General features: G+C 38.6%; 1 protein-coding gene across 23 annotated transcripts in view; it reads right to left on the bottom strand.

Annotated features, from left to right (window-relative positions):
* Window positions 1-19,587, bottom strand: part of TCF7L2 (transcription factor 7 like 2) — a 202,545-nt gene that overhangs the window by 28,681 nt on the left and 154,277 nt on the right. For all 23 annotated transcript variants that reach the window (XM_077823131.1, XM_077823130.1, XM_077823126.1 and 20 more), the window contains exon 5: window positions 1,746-1,878. In XM_077823131.1, the coding sequence (XP_077679257.1) occupies window positions 1,746-1,878 (133 nt within the window). The remainder of the gene's footprint in view (window positions 1-1,745; window positions 1,879-19,587) is intronic.

The raw sequence follows: 19,587 nt of genomic DNA on the forward strand, positions 1-19,587 counted from the left end.
TTGCGGTACATATTCAGAGCTAAAGGAATTCAGCTCCAAATAGAAGATCTGATCTTGCAACCCTTACCTTTGGAGTCAATGGGACTTCTTCAGGTAATGGTTATAGGACTGGGACCTTCAAATAGTATGGCAGAAGCAGAATTAAAACAGAGAGCATTAAAAGGAAGGGGCACTGCATTCATGGCTGAAAAAGTATTTTTTTTAAATCACTCAGGAAGCTTTTAATCTCTAAATTAAATCTCCTTGTGTGACATTTTCATGCAGACACTGCTTTTTCTCCATTACAAAAACCAAACAGATTAACTGAGCTTTAACCATACAGTGAGCTATTTGCACACTTGAAAGAATGTTCACAGAAGAAAAGTAAACAGTCTACAGACGTTAATCATATGTTTTACGATAACCATTTAAAAGCTATTCCCTGTACTGCCATTATTTAAATGAGTGGTTGACTATGCCATTCACTTTACAGGGATGGCTAGATGGCTCCTTTTAAGCCATGCAAAGTTAGCACTAAATACAATTAAAAGAAAGCCCCAGCTGTGGTGTGTAAAGTGAACAACAGCTAATAGTGTACCAGTTCATTCACGGACTGGGGTTTAGATAATTTATCTGCATATGATAGGCACAGCATAGAGCAATTCTTTCGACAAACTCTGACATGTATTCACTGTTTCAAATTTGCCTTCTAATTAACTAGCAGGGATTTGGATTAACAAAAACAAAACACTGCCACTGAGAATTCTGTGGAGCTTGAAAAAAGGAAGACTGACTCTATCGGTATCAGGACACGCAGTAAAACACCCATGGCTGGCCGGGGTCAGCTGACTCCAGCTCGTGGGGCTCAGGCTCTGCGGCTATAAAATTGCAGTGTAGATGTTTGGGTTGAGGCTGGAGCCTGGGCTCTGGGACCTTCCAGTCTTGTGGGGTCTCAGAGCCCAGTCTGCAGCTCAAGCCCGAATGTCTACACTGCAGTTTTATAGACCCACGGCCTATGCTCCCTGGGCCCAAGTCAGCTGACATGGGCCAGCCGTGGGTGTTTAACTGGAGTATAGACATATCCTATATGACTTCTCTGAGGCCTCATGTTAAACAGAGACCCCTTTTTAAAGTTAAAATAACATGTAAATTCTATTCTGCTAAGACCAATAAATCTAGGCAGGGTTTTACATTGCTCTATATTCAAGAAGATTGCTCTTCAGGGTGAACTGAGACTTGGGTAGACCTACATTTTGGGGGGAAAAGCTGCAAGCGTGCAGATGGAACTAAAGCAGCACGGGTGGATGGAAATTCAACACTATAAGAGAAAAATGGCCAAACCCCTGACACAGAAACAATGGGTTTGGGGGAATCAGAGAGATTCATTTTGAAACTGGCTGCGACCTATCACCTTTAAAATTCCAGCTGCAATTTTGTAAGTGCAGATCACAGAATGAACATGTTTAACTCCTTGGGTTGCTCCTGCAAATCAGGCAGAGATCTAACTGTGTATTCTGTGCTCCACCTCTGCTGCACAGAAATACAGGCACATATGACTGCAGGCCCAGCGTTCCATGAGCAGCTTCCTGGGCCTTTCATGAAAACTTAGCCCAATAGGTTTATATCTAAAGTTTCACTAATTTAGGAGAGTGATTCAAAAGGGTATTTCACAACCATTTGCCACTGCAGCATGGGAAATCCACCCCTCAAAACAAACAACATAGACGACTTCCTCCAACCCCCTCCCAACGAGACTCCCCACCTACCTGTTTTTGGATCTACGTCGGCTGGTAAATGGGGAGGAGGGTTTCCTGGCGTGAAATGCTCATTGCTGTACGTGATAAGCGGCGTGAGAGGGTGTACGTGGTGTGGGTGCTGCACAACCGGCACTTTGTTAGACTGTCAAAAGAAAAAGGGGATGTGGGGGGGACACCCTTCGTTAGCAATGCTGCACACTCATCCCCCCTAACCCTTGGGGATTATCTAAAGAAACGTACGTTGCCACAAGGTTGTAACATGATCCTTATGTTTTCCCTCGTGTTTCTGCCGCAATTTCCTTCCCCCTCCCCTCATTCCTGTTCACAAGTAAGTGGGTAAGAATCTTTCTTTATTCTCTTTGACCCTTCGTGCTCCCTAATGGGGCAGTAGATTTTTTTTTTCTTACGACTTCTCACGCTTCACCTCTGTGATGCATGAAAGCTCTTCAGTGAGATGCTGATGGAGTCCCCCAGTTTAATTAGCAAGAGTCCCAAATGCTTAGTGACCTGAAGGTCTTCCCTTCTCTCCCAGCTACCAGTCAACATTTTACAATTCTTTTATAAAGAGCCTGCATAAAAAGTCCTCATAATTTTGGAGTATTCCCTTCATCTGGCAGCACTAAACTGCCAGATGATCACCTGCATATTTTATGCATATTATAAGAGACCTGATTCATTATCAATTCAACAGATAGCACTAATAAGATGCTGGATACTAATAACTGGATACTGATGAATTGTGCTACCAAAACATGCAGATTTTCAAATAATGGCAAGAATGTAGATACAGACACTGAAATGAAAACTCATTGGGTGAAAACAAAAACAAAAACCCCACCCCAGAAAGTCATGCAAATATCAGGGTTGGTTTTTTTTGTTATGTTTTCATAACTGGCAAAATTATTCTCTTTCTTTAGAAAGAAATACAGACCGAAAGAAAGAGCAGGTTGAACTGTAACTTACCCTTACAAGATCACAAAGAAAAAAATTAAGCTGAAACAAGTGAACTGCTGGACCATTTACTGCAAGTAATCCAATTGCAAAAAACCCTATTCCCCACAGAGGATTTTCACTAAAATCCTACAACAGGGACATTTAACCAGATTAGGTACCAGCAAAGATAAAGAGGCTAGTATTAGATGATGAATGGATTAGAGTCAAGTTTCATTTTAGAATGTGTCTTCATTTCCTTTTATTACTTTAAGTAAGGAACAACTTGCATTAACATCAAGTAAAAGGAATCACATTAAAAGAAAGAAGGGATACTTCAGCAGCACCCGCGAGCGCCACTACAGTTCAGGGTCTGTCAGCGTTTTCATTCTACACCCCGTTCCTAAAGGGCACGAGCATTCAGAGGGCTGAAACTTGCCAGTACAAGCTGTCGAGCAGATATTTTTTTCCCAGTGCTGTATTAAACAAAATATTACTTGAGCTCAGTCTGAATATTTTGGGCATCTCTTAAAAGCACATTTAATTTTTATTTCCAACTTTTGTTAAAGGGTGATCATTTCTACAGCAGGAAGGGAAAAAAGCATACTGAATTTTGAAAAATACCACACATCTCAAATGCAGGTTAATGTCTTACCTATCTTCTATTGGGGGCAGATTCAAATAATAGTTTATGAGCTATTTTCCATAACTTTTGCTTTGTTTTTATTTTATTTTTTAATCTCTTCACACAGTGGCGCAGGCCAAATAGTAGCTGTGTGACATAGATCATGGCTAGTATGTGAAATCCAGTGCTGCCAATTACAGTGTGTTGTGCTCACAGGATCATTGGTCGTGTCATACAGACTTCAACAATTGACCACAACAGTTACTCTGGATTTACGGCAGGGTGTCCGAGGGCTGGATTTGGCCCCTTATGTGAAAAAAGTCAATTGAACTATCCTAACAAAGTTCTGTGTTCTTAAGAGTGAACTATCCTAGGAAAGTTTGGCAATACTGAAAACTTTGGTAAGGGTTTCAAATAAGTCATATTAGGTATTGTTCAAAGAGACACACATTGTCCAAACTACCAAGCTTCTCCATGCAGCACCATGTGACATTCTGTGCAAAGCAACTGTCTAAAGACTACGGATCACCAAGAATTATAATTCCTGACAAGACAGAATCACTGGCCAAGAGATTTGTGAATCTTTATTGTTGGGTAACACATGGTGTGACTGGTAAGAGTGGCACAGAGAAGCAACTGGGAGGGCATTGCTAGACATCAGGTTGGAAAAGCATTCAGCCAACCCCAGTATGCTAACAAAATAAGGTATGGCTTTTACAGAAGGCTAATTTTTTGATAGAAACCATTAAACAACCCAAGCTGATTACCGGAAAATTAAAAAAAAAAAAATTACCGAGGAAACAACTTTGGAGGGTCAGACAAACTGACAAAAACAACAGCATTTAGAATAACACTGGCTTTGTATACTTATCAGCCCCTGTGGTGGCCTGGCTCTGACAGTGCACGTAAACTGTGTGAAACCACCACCCACTGCTCTGATGTTCCAAGAGCCCCTGCAACACCACTGCAAAATGGCGTGAGTTAAGCATAAAGAGACAAATTATCATTTTACTTAACACCTTGCCAACAAAGAAACGGAAGTCTGAGCCTGACCCTGCAAACCTTTCCTCAGGTGAATAGATTTCATTCATGCAATTGGGTCCCTCTGAAGTCAAAGGGACGACTCATGCGAATATGGGTTTATAGGATCTGGGCCTTTGGCTCTTCCCAGCCCTGTGATCATGCTGGAGGAGGCGGGGGGCAGGGAGGAGCGGATTTGGGGAGGTTGGGGAAATTACAGTTGCATTTTAAACACAGCAAAAAAAAACAAAAACCAATCAAGTCGGATCGGAACTGTATCACTACACTACAGCCAACCTAGATTTCTCTGCATTTGTATTATATTTAATATTCTGTATTTAGCAGATCAAAAAAGAAGGGGGAGGGGTCTTGCCTCAGTGTGAAGAGAGCCAATAATTTACAAGAGGAAGAGATGAATGGTTTAGAAGAACTGCCAATTATTCATAAACCAAATAAACAAGCTAGTCTTTAAAGCAGCATTACTGAACTATATTAAATAAGCGTCCTTGAAAAACAGCACAAGACAGGATTACGTTGTGGGCAAGGGCAAGCTTAATGCTGAACTTGCTTCTCACGATGAAGTCAATGGGAGCTTTGCCTGAGTCACAAGTGCCGTCCCTAACACTCCCCAGTGGCTATAACAAGGTGTATCATAAAAGTTACAGATAGTAAAGACCTATTAGATCATTTTAGCCCATCCCCCTTGTCAATGCATGATGGCTCTCTGTAGTATATTTTCTAGTACTTTGCCCAGGATAGTTTAAGATATGAGATAAAAGCCATTCTGAGAAAATGGAATTTCTTTTCTGGAAACAGCAACTTTAAACATCCCATTCATGGTATGTGACATGTGAAAAGTGGGGCTGTACCACTACATATAGATTAGCAACAATGTATGCAACAGCAGAAAGAGAATCCCCCAAAATACACATCTACAGCATACCAAGGAACCTGATAGGAAGCCCCTCCTCCTAACGCTCCTAAAGCAAGGTATTTAGTGCTTTGGATTGAAGGGGGGAAGAGGACAAAAAATACAAATTACAACAAAAGTTTGTTTTTCTTTATTGGCTATGTCTGATACAGGAAAGATGAAAAATTGGACCCATGTGGAATCAAACCTCTACACAGGAATTTGATACTGCTTTGGAAATGCATAACCAAAGATGACTCAAACCATAACTGAACCTTCAGTATTAAAAAGCAAAGCTGAATTGTGGACTGATACAGAGTGGGGAGACATGCAGGGTGTTGGGATGTTAAATGAGTGTGCATTAAATGCTGACAGGTGCCCCCCAAAAGAATCCGAATAATTTGGTTGAAACTTGCTGGCAATTGCATGTGAAATCACTGTGCATTAGTTTTTGCTGCATGGTAATGACATTAAAATGAAAGAGCTATATGTGCGTAGAACAGTCTGCTATGAAGGCAACGCATCCCTCCAATTAATATTTTCAATCTACTGAAGAAGGGAATATAAGCTGTATAATGATTAATAGCTCCTCAATCCTTAAAAGCACCCAACCCTCTAATCCTTGCCTGCTTGAGTGATAATGTAATAATCACACTTTGTTCATTTCACTGGAGATGCAAAAATAAAAACTTTTAATAGGAAGTTTCTGTTACTGCAATTCCTGTATATCAAGGCACAGTGTGACTCAGGTGAAAAAAACCTCTGTATATATTCAAAGTAATGTTACCAAGAACACAGAGAAAAGTATAGCACAGGAAACAGAAAATCAATCTATTGTGCCAGGTTAATATGGCATCTGAAAAAACGGATACACAAAAAATACAAAAACACAGAAAATTCCTTAAGACACTAAGGAACTTGGAATGTAGCTATTACATTGTTGATGCAGAAGCCTTTCTTGGCCTAACTAGCAAGCCAGGCACCCTAACCTTGAATCTCCCTTGTTTTCTTAGTCAATACCCATAATTATACACTGAATAGCTAACAGTGAGGGCAAAAGGGGCTTTTTGCAAGAAGCAAAGCTTAAAACCTTCCCGTTCTATACACACAGTTCCTGTGACTACAGTGTGGGGAAAGACCCCCTTGGCTGACCCCTAACCTTTCAAGTGTTCTTAAAGCATCAAGTTCTGCTAACCTGCAGGAGATGTTCTGCCACCATCCTAGACACTGCTACCCACCCCCCAAACTGTTCATAATTTGGAACGTGGCAAGTGAAAGATTGATTAGGCACTTGTATCCAAGACCCCCCACCCTTCCTCCACTATGGGTAACCTAAGAGGAATGAAAGCTTGCCATTCACCTCTAAACCTATTAATCAACAGATAGTGAAAACAAATGGAGCTATAGCTCCGCCTTGTCTTTTTTTGCCATGTCCTCCTCTTCAATACTCCCCTATTGCTTTTCCTTTCTGCAGAAGAAAGATGGGGTCTGAAAGTGCCTTTATGAGCCTAGTACAATAAAACAAAAGCAGCACAGAAGAGGGTTTGTCAGTCTTCTCCCCTCCTCCAGGGTGGATGTAGAAGATCTACAGTGGTCTTGAATTACGAGGCCCTCCCAGGGACTGCTCTCTCTCTCCGCCAGCTAAGGGTACTTATTCGGGACCAGTTTACAAGAAAAATAAGTGTATACCTTGTCTCCGTGTGTTCTACAGGTGCTGTTGTTATAGTTATGCTGATTACAACCAGTAAAATATTAACAGACGTTAACAGCTGCAGAGAGCCAGTTAAAGAGTAAAGAACTGTCTTTTCTAAAGGTTGATCTCTGATTGGTCTTACACAAGGGTGAATCTTTTTATCAGGAAACTAGGTCAACAGAAAAGTCTTAACAAACAGAAATATTCTCCCAGGATTTCAGTGTGCCCAGCAAGTCAGACCACCTGTAGACAACTGCTACTGCCTTCTTCACCATCTTATTCAAAATGATCAAGTAACAGCTCTTGCTGGGCACTGTTAACTTTCACAAGGTAACACCAAACCCAAAGTGCCTTAACATCAATAATTCAGACTGATTTCAAACAAAACAAAACAAAAACTAAACTAAGATTAAAAAAACACAGGTGGAGAATTTCCTTTAGGAATAAAGATTTAAGTCAATTCTGCTTAAGGTACTACCTGGACTTGGAATGTGTGTGTGTGTTTTTTTTTGTTTTTTTTTAAGAACGCTTAGTCAGGTATGAAAACATTTGCTCCTGAAATCTACTTCCCCTTGCCCCATTATAGCAAATACAGTGGCCTGAGCCCTTTCACAGTTTTACGTAGCTCATTTCTGCCTAAGGTCCTGCCCTAAGCTAACTGCCTATTGTAACAGAGGACAAGGCCTCTATTGATAACCAGAACTCTCCCCACTAAAAAAGTCTCATTTTCTTCCTTCACACAAATGATGACAGAAGCACAGACAACCATGTGTAGGGACAATATCCCCCACAGACAGCGCTTGACAACCCCACCTCCCCCCCAATACCCACAAACACTCTTGCACTTCTAACTGCTTCCTCTCTCTCTTTATTTCAGTGGCTTCTTCGTGGCTGCAGAATTGTTCTAACAAGGGCCTACCTGCTATAGAACAAACCAGCCAGCTTTCCAAAATCTGTCCTACCCTGAATTTCTCAAACAAACACAAAGACAGTTTCCTGGCTTGTAATGCTCCGCAATTCACTTAAGAAAGTGAATCCTTTTTTCCTTTTGAAGTCCTCTCTGAGTTTTGAAGCATCACACGTTTGCTCACCGCTCCGCACTCAACATTTTCTGCATTCTTCCTATAGGAAGATGCACTGAAGGGAAGGGGGGCGGGGGGAATCTTTAAAATGCGCAGGAAATTTCCACTTAAATTCACAAAAAGGAAACTGAACTGGTGACAATTACAAACTAGCTAGTTTAAAAGAAAGGGAACCAGATCTTGCATGCCTACCTACTGCTTGTTACGTATTATGCAGAACAATTAAAAATATTAGTAAAGCCTTATTATTTATTATTAATTGTTGTTATTATTATTATTATTACTATTATTATTAGAAGAAGAAGAAGAAGAAGAACTGTAGAGCTGGTTATCAATTAAAGCTGGCCGGGATGCTAATTTTGCAGCAGTTAAAAAAAAAAAGAGAGTGAAAAAATGATACTTGGTATCAATGATACTAGGTAAACAGTGCTAGAGTTCTTGGGCCATGTGGAGTTACAGTAATGATGGGTCTGAAGAGAAAAGTGCCCGTTCAGACAGAGTAGAACCTTTAGAGTTCTTTCAAAACCTGCTTCCCGTTAAGTTTATGAAAGTCAATTTTTGCCTTTGCCAGTCATTCCCAATTTTTTATCAATAAAAGAGAACGCTCTCGGTTGCATTTCTTCTACCAAATCTTTCTAACACTTCAACGAATCAGCCATCCCCCGTGTACGTGAGTTGTGGCCTACACAAATCCAGACTTCTTTCTCTTACCATTATTTTACCGCATCACAAAATTATAACCAGTTAGGTGAACAAGAAGATTTCCAATATTAGCGCCACTGGCTAGATGCTTGGTTTCCTGAAGTTTGAGGCACCTGAAAGGACCTTTAAACCACAGACCATTTTTCCCTCTCTTAGCATGAAAGAAAGAGGGTACATTGATCCTTTCCCAACTTGGCAAATATCCTTCACCCGCTTCAAACACAATTGTTGATTCCCGAACAGACAGGATCCACTTTAACAGTGAGCAAAGAAAAGGAACAGCATAAGGGCCAGAACAGGAGGACATGTGAATCACAGAGACTAATGAAATTGAAACAGGCATAAGAGAAGAAAAACACAGATCCTAATTTAAGGATGAGAAGGGGAGAGAAAACAAATCTCTGGATTAGAGTTCAGAAAAGGTGGGGAGGCGGTAGAAGTGACTGAAAAAATGGGTGATCATGCAACTACCTTATCTCAATTTACTTAGCACGAATAACTTTTTACATAACAGTTCCAACAGTGCAGTGATTAAGCTTTTACCCACCGCATAGTACTGTGTCCCTGTAAATGCCACATCATACGGAGTTTCCCCTCTTACATATAAATCACACATATTTCAGCACTAAGCATATGCTGCAGGAGAAATAACTACATTGATTTTGTACAGAGATCAGTTACGTGATCTAAAGCGACAGCCAGAATATAGGTTTTATTTAAAAAGCCCAGTAACTTTCTTAAAATAAAAGGAAGGACTTGTGTGTATCCTTATGCATTTTTGACTATTTCAGTAATACCAAAATGATAAAGCATTAACGCTGACAAACATGGATTAAATAAACTGTGACGCCATATTTCTATTACATTTTTCAAAATACAGAATTCTCAGATTGTGATGTACTGCACTGTGGACAGCATTATTTAATGATAATATCTGACTGTACCAAGTGACAAAACTTCATCCTCAAAACACTTCCATTTTTAACTGTGATCGTTGCTCATGTGCTAAAAATTGTATGCAATGCAAGAAAACAATGGAGTCATAAAAATGGCCTGAAATTAAGTTCCAATCAATTATTTTTAAGACACTAAACCTTTACATAAATGTGTGTTGGGTCACGTATGTTAGAATTTGAACACACTCTAAAATATCGTAGTGGGAAAGAAATTAATTTATACAGAACTGTCAGGCCTTTCGCCCAAACCTCAATGAGAGCTTTCCCTAAAAATACAAGTCAAAAGGCTTTTACACTCGTCTCACAGAAATTGTGTTGTGAAAGAAGAAAGATATGAATAACTATCATTTTCACCACTGGAAGAGAATATACACCTTTACAACACTTCACCACATCAAGACTTTGTAGCAGAAAAGGCAATAAATCCACTATCAAGGGAAAGTCATCAGCGCCTCTATTCCAAGGGCATAAAATAACTCCCTCTTCCTAAAGATAATGACAATACAGCAGACAGGAAAAGAAAACTTCCTGTCAAACTGGGCTGCTTTCTAAAAACATTAGCTGTATAATTTCTCTCTCTCATATGTATAATTAAGGAGAATGTACAACTGGTTAAATTGGCTGGGGTACTTTTTATAATATATACTAATATGAGAAAACAACCGATGGAGTTCTTTTGGTTATAAATATAGAAACACTGCAGCAAGGTACATTCTACTCTGTATTAATTATAGTTCAATTAAAAAAAAAGTTTTTTCTTTCGTCACTGAGCAAAGAATCATTTCTATATGGACTCCCTAAAATGTGCATCTTACGTGCCTGGGCTATGTTTCTGAAGAATCCTTTCCTATAAAATTTAAATGCTTTTTACAAAGTACAACAAAAACAAGGGATTAAAAACCACTAGACAAATATATGTAACAATTTCCAAAGAAACTTAGGCTCGTTCTTATACTTCAAGTGTTGAATCATGTCATTTCCAAAAATCCTAATTGTTATACACCTGCCAGGCTTCAAATCAACCTTTTCCCTTAAAAACAAAGAATTTTCACATTCAGGGTTCTCAGTAAAAGAAATAACAGGACTGAATTCTTGAAAGCTTTGAACTAAAAACACACACAAAAAATTTAAATGAAAGATATAGGGTCATATTACCCGTGTGAATATGTTACTGCGTGTATAATATATACATAATACACTCATACTTTCCCCTTGTTGTTAAACATTGTTCAATAACTATAACATATACACACACACCCCAAAAAAGAGAAAAGGAATTTTCTCCCTTTCCAAAACACAAAACAAAAATGGGGGGGGGGGGGAACCATCAAACCATCTTTGGATTATTGCACAGCTTTGTATGTGGACAGAGTCTTGCTTCACATTGTTTTGCAACTATTACAGCATTAAGAAGCATCACTGAAAAGTCATGCCACCAGCACCCCTTTACAAAATGCTCACTGTAAAAAAAGTATCTAAAAAAGGTCACAGCTTGAGATGCCTGCTTTATCTTTTTTTTCCCCTTGCACGGACCAGAATAAAAAAAAAAGAGTCACATAAGAAGTTCAGTGGTCAAGACTGAAAAGCGCGCACACGCGAAAAAGTGCTACTCACCCAACAATTCAAATTGAGATGCCAGCAGCCGAACTGCTGGAACAGAGAGAACCCAGAGGCAAGCGCTCCTCCTTTACCACTCAAATCTTCCATTCCCACTAAAATTGCATCCCGCGGGTACATAACAGCTTTGTCTTTCCTTCTCTTAACCTCAAAAACTTTTTTCTTCAATGTCTAGATGCCAATTGTGCTGGCTTTGTATTATTTTCCTTGCAGCTTTTCTCTCTCTCTTTTTCTTTCCCTCCCCCCACCCTTTCACTTAAAGTACTGGAAAAGCTGTCTTAAAAGATCAAGATGTCTCCAGTTTTTTGGCCTGGTGCTTTCTGAATGCTCAAAATCCATTGTCATGTTGGCTGCAAAAAGTGTCTTATTTCTAAATTGTCAGCTGTGGATATCAAAATTTAGAAAAACCTCCTCTATTTTCTAATATACCACTTCACCATCCTGTCAGGGAGGGGGGTTGTGGAGGGGAAGACTCATTTTCCTGCTCAGGTATGCCTGCTAAGGACAGCTAAAAAAGCAGTTACCTTGGAAGTCAACGACAATACTACTACAGCTCAGGTTGTACAGGTACCACTAAGTGAAGCGAGGAAACAACGGCTAGTTGTGAGGGAGCATGATCAGCTAAGTGTAGCAAGCAGTCACTTTATCTGCAAGATTGTCATCTCCCTCAAAACAAATTTCTTAGGGAGAGAGCTATGAAATAAAAAAGTATATTTTCTTGTCACTGTAACACAGAAGTGACACTTTATAGGTCCTTGCCATTAGCTCTGGTTCCCCACCCCCGGCTCCTTCCTTCCAGCGTTAGAGATTTTTTTTTAAACTGACCCCCACTGAAGAAGAAAAATGCAAGAAGAGCCTTCCGTATCGCTGGACTTTCAGCGTCTAAAGAAGTTCACCACAGCTATTGTATTTTCACAAGCTGCCTCTGAACAAGGACCAAAAGGATTCCCATATATCATCAATGAAATGAACAACGGTGACAGTCTCCTTACATCTTAAATTCGCCAAGTAGACTATTATTGCCCGATACATAGTCACCTAAGATGGATAGCTGCAAGGACTGTATTCTAAATTTGAGCTGAGTAGCAAGTGCAATCCACAGTGACCAGTTCACCAACAGTAATTTCTGACCATTTCATTTTTTTTTTTTAAGTTGTATTGAAGTTTAACCACTCTGCAAGAAAATGCCATAAAGGAGATATAACCATCAGCAATTACAAAACCATCACCCACCATCCTTAGTGAATGAGTTTGTTAATGCAGAAAGACACTGCACATATTGAACGCTACCATCATCATGCGGGATTTACACCTTTGGAGTGGACATGAAAAAAGAAGAGTTGAAAACATTTATTTCCCTATATATAGTAGGATGACTCATACAAAGTTTACTTTTTATTTTTTTAAATTAAGACACTGTTTCATGCAGCGACACCTTAAATAGCTCCAGGTTTATTTTTGTGATGTATGTTTTTAAGCAGGGCTTAATGAATATGGATTAAAAAAAAAAAAAACCACCAAAAAATCCAACATAGAGAATTTGGAAAGATTTAAGGGAATATAATCAACAGAGAGAGAATTCTAACAATTTTCTTTTCTTACTACCACCCATTCCCCCTCTTCTAGACTTATCTGGCCTTCCCGTGCAAAGTGTCAGCCAGCAATCTTTAAGGGCCTTAATACCAAAACAAAACCCCGCGATTTCCCCTTACATGGTAATAACAAAAGCAACGAGACTCCAGTTTGACAAGTAAAAGCCCCAACAACACGGCAACTAATTGCCTTCCCTCCCTCTATTCACAGCGGCCACCACACTCCAGCGGCTGCCTTTGTCACACGTGCAATTTCTTAAGTAAACTGAAAGTTCTCTTGCTGGTGATGGACAGTTCCCAATCATTTAGTAACAATAACTTATAAAATGCAGCACATGGGATGGGCTTTAAACCAGAAATTTGCTTTCTGGTTCTTCCAAAAGACAGAAGGAAAATGGAAACAACATGATGAGCCAACACATCCCAGACCTCCTGTTTCCACCCCCTCCCCTTAAACAGCTCATGAATCTAGGAAGTTTCTTCAAAATAGCTCCTGCCTGAACTTACTAATGACTCAACTGGCTCAGTGCTCTGGTTGTGATGTCCTGCAACTACGTTTTCCAAAATGTTAGGGAGTGACGCCCTAAGTGAAAAGGAAATATAACTAAATTAATGAAATGATCAAATGTTAGAAAAAGTAGAAGAATGAGGCAGAAGCCAGACCCTCCTCTATGAAAGTATGAAACTCTCTCCTTAGCATGAAATTGCAATCACACAGGGGAAGGAAAGACCAAACAGAGCTGTGGGTCACATCACACATTCCTAGATCCAGAACACAGATGCTAAAATGAAGTTTGATTTTATGGGAAGAAATCATTTTAGGGGAAAACGCATGCCATGGCATTTTTCTAAAAAGTACAAAACAAACCAAAAAGCTCTTGCTTGCTCACACAATGTTTTGGCAGGGGGAAATTGCTCTGCTAGTTTAACCTTGAGGGGGAGAAAAACAAAACATAAATGCCACAAACATCATGCATTTCTAAGTTAAAATAATACAGCAAGTTTCAACCTACACAGGAGAAAGTTGGAAAAACACAAAGGCATTTTTATCTCCTAAAACTCCAAATGTAATATCATTAGCTACAAGTACATCAATCTTAAGTTATTTCAAACTGGCAGAGAACATTCTGGAGGTTAAAGAAATAAAACATGCAACAGAAATTAAAAATATAGATCCACATTAACAAATCAAAGTCGTTGTCCTCCTAGCACTCATGTGAAAGAAGTAAAAGGTATAGCTTACCATTTACAACAGTTTTAATCAGGGTGCTTCACGCTGCCTGGTTTCAAGCATGCTGCCGTTTGGTATATTAACGTACCTACATGATGTGCAATAACACTGCAGTTGGTTGATCCACTGGAGGGCAGCACCCTACCTAAACCATTCACAACTGAGCTGCACTGAACAGATAAACACACACAGGAGCCAGCTCTACAACGCCAGCCCTTCAGAAAAGATGCTCAAGTTCAGTCCCATTCATAGAATTATCTCGCTTGGTAGGGACGGACACAATAACTTGCATCACCCCCCGATTCAATAACAATCCACCAAAAAAGGAGGGGAAAAAGGGGGGAAGCTCTTTTTTCCCCCCAACCCCGTACTCCGTCAAAAGAACAAAAGCTGATATTTTGTTTGCCGACTTGGCAAATATAAAGGCAATCTCGATCCTCCAAAGAAGTTCACCTAACTTGGTGAAAGCAGGGCTTTGCAGTTCTCCGGTGAAATTAAGCTTTAATGGCTATTTGCTTCCACTCAATGGGGGAAAAAAATCTATTTAAATTTGGGTAAAGTTAGAAGACCGTTCTGCTGTATATATTTTTTGCCAATTAAAATTTCCCCAAAATTTCAGACAATATCCATAACTGAATTATCTTGCTGAAACCATTCTTAAAGAAAAAAATAAACCCTGAAACCCTAAAATAAAAAAGCAAATATTAAAAATGTCAGAACCATTTAGTGTATAAATTTTTTCCTGTGGCTTAAGTAAAAACCACAGAAACTTGCGGATGTCTTCCTTTAAAGCAAATGGTCCTAACACATATTAAACCACCGCTGCGCGTCTTCTAAGCTTAGTAGGAAAAAATGACTATTGATCTTCAAATAGCGATAATTGAAAAGATCAAAAAGATTAAACAAAATCACGAATGTGCTGACTTACCATGCTATGCTTTTTGTTGCAACTTTGTAGAAATTTCACTCAAAGAAACTGCATCAGAGGTGTCAAATTTTTTAGCGGACTGTGATCGTATTATTTCCGCAGCCCTGCCTTCCAATGCTTCAGAACTTTTTTCCCTTTCTCTTTTTTGTTTGTGGTACCTAGCTTTTTGCTATAGACTTTAAAAGCCTTCAGCTCAGCAAACCAGCACAAATTATCTTGCCACCTTGCGCAGCTCTGATGCTTTGGCCGCTAACTTTGGAAGGCCCTTTACTACTGCATCAAAATTAGCATTGTCAAAGCAGTTAATGAATATTAATATTGTATTTGTCATTGGAGCTGGCCCGTTGCTGAACTCCGAGTCATCCATCAGGGACAAGATTAAGAACACAATTATTTCTGACTGACAGGGACCAAATCTGCTAGAATTTTTTTTAAACAATTCGGGGGGAAAAAACCCCCACAATATCATCTTAAGGTGTCTCCCAAGAGACCGGGAACCAGATTAATACGCTTTTAATGAAGTAGAGATCATTATGTATGAAGAAAAAAAAGATGTACTATTCAAGCTATTTAGTTATGGTGGCTGTTAGAAATTTAAAAAAAATGCAGACGGCATATCTTTTTCAACAGCTGTCCAGATTTTTATTCATACTGTTCTAAGGAAAAGAAGACTTTTTCTGAAATCTTTCTTTTTTTAAAAAAGAACAGAGAAGCAGAGATTCATCCCATCTGGGATAATTTTCCATGTCTTCACTTTTACTATAGCAGCTGAGAAAAGACAGCACAGTAAATAATTCCTACACAAATTTGACAAGAAACACCTTCATCAGCTACAACTCCTTCCACCCGTATTCCCCAGTTTCCAAGTACTGTCTCACTCACTTTATCCTGGATGAACCATTACGTTTATAGAAACTCTTAAATTCCCTTTTAACAGTGACATCTTTCTGTAATAAACACACTGGAAACAACATTCTCTTGAAGAACCCAGGAGCCGCCAACTAACCAGCGAACAGAGAGGTGTCTCCTTGTGCTCTGAAGAGCTCAAATTTGCTAATTTAGAATTCAACCAGGTCTGAACTTTTGAACATGAAAAGTTTTCTCTTATGCTTAACACAACATTTAAAGCCATTGTTGAGTCAAACGGGGTGGGGAAGAGAACTAATAAGTGCAGTTTGAAGAAATTACGTACAGTATTTTGTTACTGAAACAGGTTAAAACTACATTTAAGTACAATTAAAGTTAAAAACTTGCTGCTTACCTGATTTAACCAATTTATCTGAATTCACCTTGTTCATTTCAAATCAATAACTTAAAATTGATACACCTTGTCATATAATTTCATAGACCTTTTTCAGACATACCTTCAGTGGCTTGTTGCGTATAAATTGTTCCCAGGATGATATTTTTTCCCCCACTCATGCTTTTTTTTAAAAAAAAAAAACTTTCTTATTTTAAATGTGGTAAAAGAGGAGAACTAAGGGGGATAAAATGACAGATGTGACTGTTAATCTGTCCAGTGAATCGCGGGGGTCTAGGTAAAGCTGCTCTGGCTACTGCGCTAATCTACAACTCCCACTGACCCCCTAATACCATTATCAACCCTTAGATGAACATTCTAAATTAGAGTTTTGTTTGAAAAGGGTGTGAATTTGACCTCTGGTGCCAGGGACCTCTCCCGTACATACAGATGGCAAAGTTCTTATAAAAATAAAAAGGGGATTGTGTGTGTGTGTGTGTGTGTGTGTGTGTGTCTGTGAACGCAATTTGCATGGTTTACATCAACTGTGCCTTCCCCCCACCCACACCCCCATTACGCCAGCATGAGAAAAAACACTAAAAACCCCTGCACTGCCCTGGTGTAATTTTGTTGTTCTTTAAATAGCTATTTGACACCATTCTATTGTTTTGTTTACAGCTTTTTAAAAAAAATTAACTTTACGGAGGGGTCCAATACCCTAACAAATTGAATAAATAATCACTGGCTTTTTAATGTACCAGAATAGAAGAGGCGGTGAGGGAAATCCAGGAAGAGAAGAGGTTTACAACAAGGCCAAATTACCTCCCACCCTCCCTTTATTTGCACACATACTACTAAATTTTGCTTTGGGAATAAAAGAAAGTGCGCACAGAGGCTACTGAAGAAGGCTCTATGAGTTTGATCATCACAGGACGCGAGAGGTTGTCTTAGAGAATAAGAGTTAAGATATAGATTTATATACCCCTACTGGGTATATTTAATAAAATGTCACAGGTCCCACTTCATCTAAAAATACAGTATTTTCTTGTGAGCTATGAGAAAGCAAGATAGCAAAGGATAAAGAAACGAGCAACTACTATCCATATTTTAGGACTTTAGGGGTATGGGGTGGGAGAGGAGATGATGGGGGAAATATCACCAAGGGATGTTATGCTTTTGGAAGGGAGGGTTGCATGTATTTATTCTACCTTCTAAGGTGAACTTTCATACAACTTTGCATCACTTGGCCAGAGAACGGTTATAGCACAAAGCCTCTTGTCTACAATCCTCCTCGACAAAGCAAACACCGTGGCTTCTTAATACACTGAGCTTTCAAATTTAAGGTCAATATTTACGGTTTGGTTTTTATGGATACCCATCAACACCACTGTGTACCTCTCAGTAACAGCTGTTAATAGGCAGCTCGCTCGCTCTCTCTGTCTCTGCTTCCCCAGCACGACCGCATCAGCACTAGTATCAAATTAACTCTCCGACTTTGAAACTTATTGATCTGCTATTAAGACACCAGTGAACCTGATGAAATGAGTGCTGTAGGTGCAGTCAAGACTTCAAAGTCTCACACAGCCACATAAAACAAGTGCCTTTGATCCTAACTCCGATCTGCTCAGGGTTTAAAGCCCAATTCTCCCTAAGCTGCCCTTCTCACTCGTCATGTCTGATGTATTACCAACCAGCGACTTGATAATGTTAATAATGTAAATTTTAGCAAATGATTTTTACAATGGCAAAATTAATTATAGGAATGTATGCTTCTTTCCATCTGGATGTCTGATCTACAAAACAATAATAATAACAGTAGCAATTACAGTTGCAAAAGATACTGTGTGCATATTCAGCTTTTAAAACTCTAACTGCATTTTCCTCTGAGCTTTTCATGTCTCATTTTGCTCCTAAACCTATAATTATTTATTATCAATTAAGCTCAACGCTGGTTTAAAAGTGCTGCGAGGGAAGTCTATCCAAAATCCACTGTTGCTACATATGCATTTTTAAAGAAAAGCTATCTCCATGCTTTATATTTCTCTTTTCTTCATTTTACCATTTGTTCTATCACTGATATCCTATTTCTTGTTTATATTCTGTGATGCACTGCACCTCAAACTAGTACCCTGTAAGTCCCATATTTATCATATTCATTCTACATGTATTCACAAAACATCATGTTTATTGTTAATGTAGATTTAAAAAACCTATATTTCTGGATCTGCATCTATTATCAATTATGAAAGCTTTTGCTAAATTTATGAATGGGAAAAAGAAGCAGGTTTAATGGTAAGTGACAAATATACATCAACTCTTCTGTATGCAAAACTTAAATACAAATTATAGTTACAATATTATGTAACTAAAATCCAAATTTTAGGTAAGTTTATGGGCTAATATTGTTTCCTGACTAAGAAGAGAGTCCTTTTTAATTACATATAGATTTTCTGAATATTCACATATAATTCTTGAACACAATGTAATCGCTAAAGTACATCATATTATTTTTGATAACATTTTGTTTGAAAACACTTACAATGATTCCATTTTCAATTGGGAGACTTTTATCCTAAAGCCTGCTGCAAGTCTGTATATTTCACTTCTGATTTTAAAAAACACAAGTCACTAAAGTTAACTCATTCATGGTTTGTGCAAGTGTATGAGTACAATATTCCTGGATATTTTACTTCTTTTTTTTCTTTTTTTTTTTTGAATAGTGCATAATTAAAGGATTAGAAAAGTTCCTACTCAAAGATTATTTTTTTGTTTGGCAGAAGACAATGGTTTGCAATACCTTAAATGAACTGAAAAAAAAACCTTTGTATTGTATGTGAAAATAAATTTGCAACCACTGAAAAGCTGTTACATACATTCATGTTGATTTAAGTGCAGAGATATGGCATTATTGCTGTAGTTCAGTGTTTCTTACTATGCAAAAAAGAAAACAAGAACTCCAGAATACGTCTCTTCCTTTCACTATTCTTTTGAAACAGAAATATGGTAGAATGCTTTGACAAAAAGAAGTTGAAAAGAAAGATTATTTTAATTGAATCATTCATATCAAAATATTCTTTTTGATAACTCCAAATTCTATTTTAATAAAATTTAGATAGTAATAGCTTGTTTTTTTATGTTGATACTCACTTAACCTACTTGCAATTCTAAAGAAGTCAACACTTGATTGTGACAATGTTCAAAAGAATTTCCTATGCCACAAGCACAGTAAAAACTTTCACCAATTAGTGCAGGAAAAAAGGAGGGAAAAGCCACAGCGCTGGTGCTCAAAGAGCCAGGCCTTGCGGCAAAGCTGTCATGTCGAGTG

The sequence above is a fragment of the Eretmochelys imbricata genome, chromosome 7, assembly GCF_965152235.1.
Source record: "Eretmochelys imbricata isolate rEreImb1 chromosome 7, rEreImb1.hap1, whole genome shotgun sequence".
NCBI classification, from domain to species: domain Eukaryota; kingdom Metazoa; phylum Chordata; order Testudines; family Cheloniidae; genus Eretmochelys; species Eretmochelys imbricata.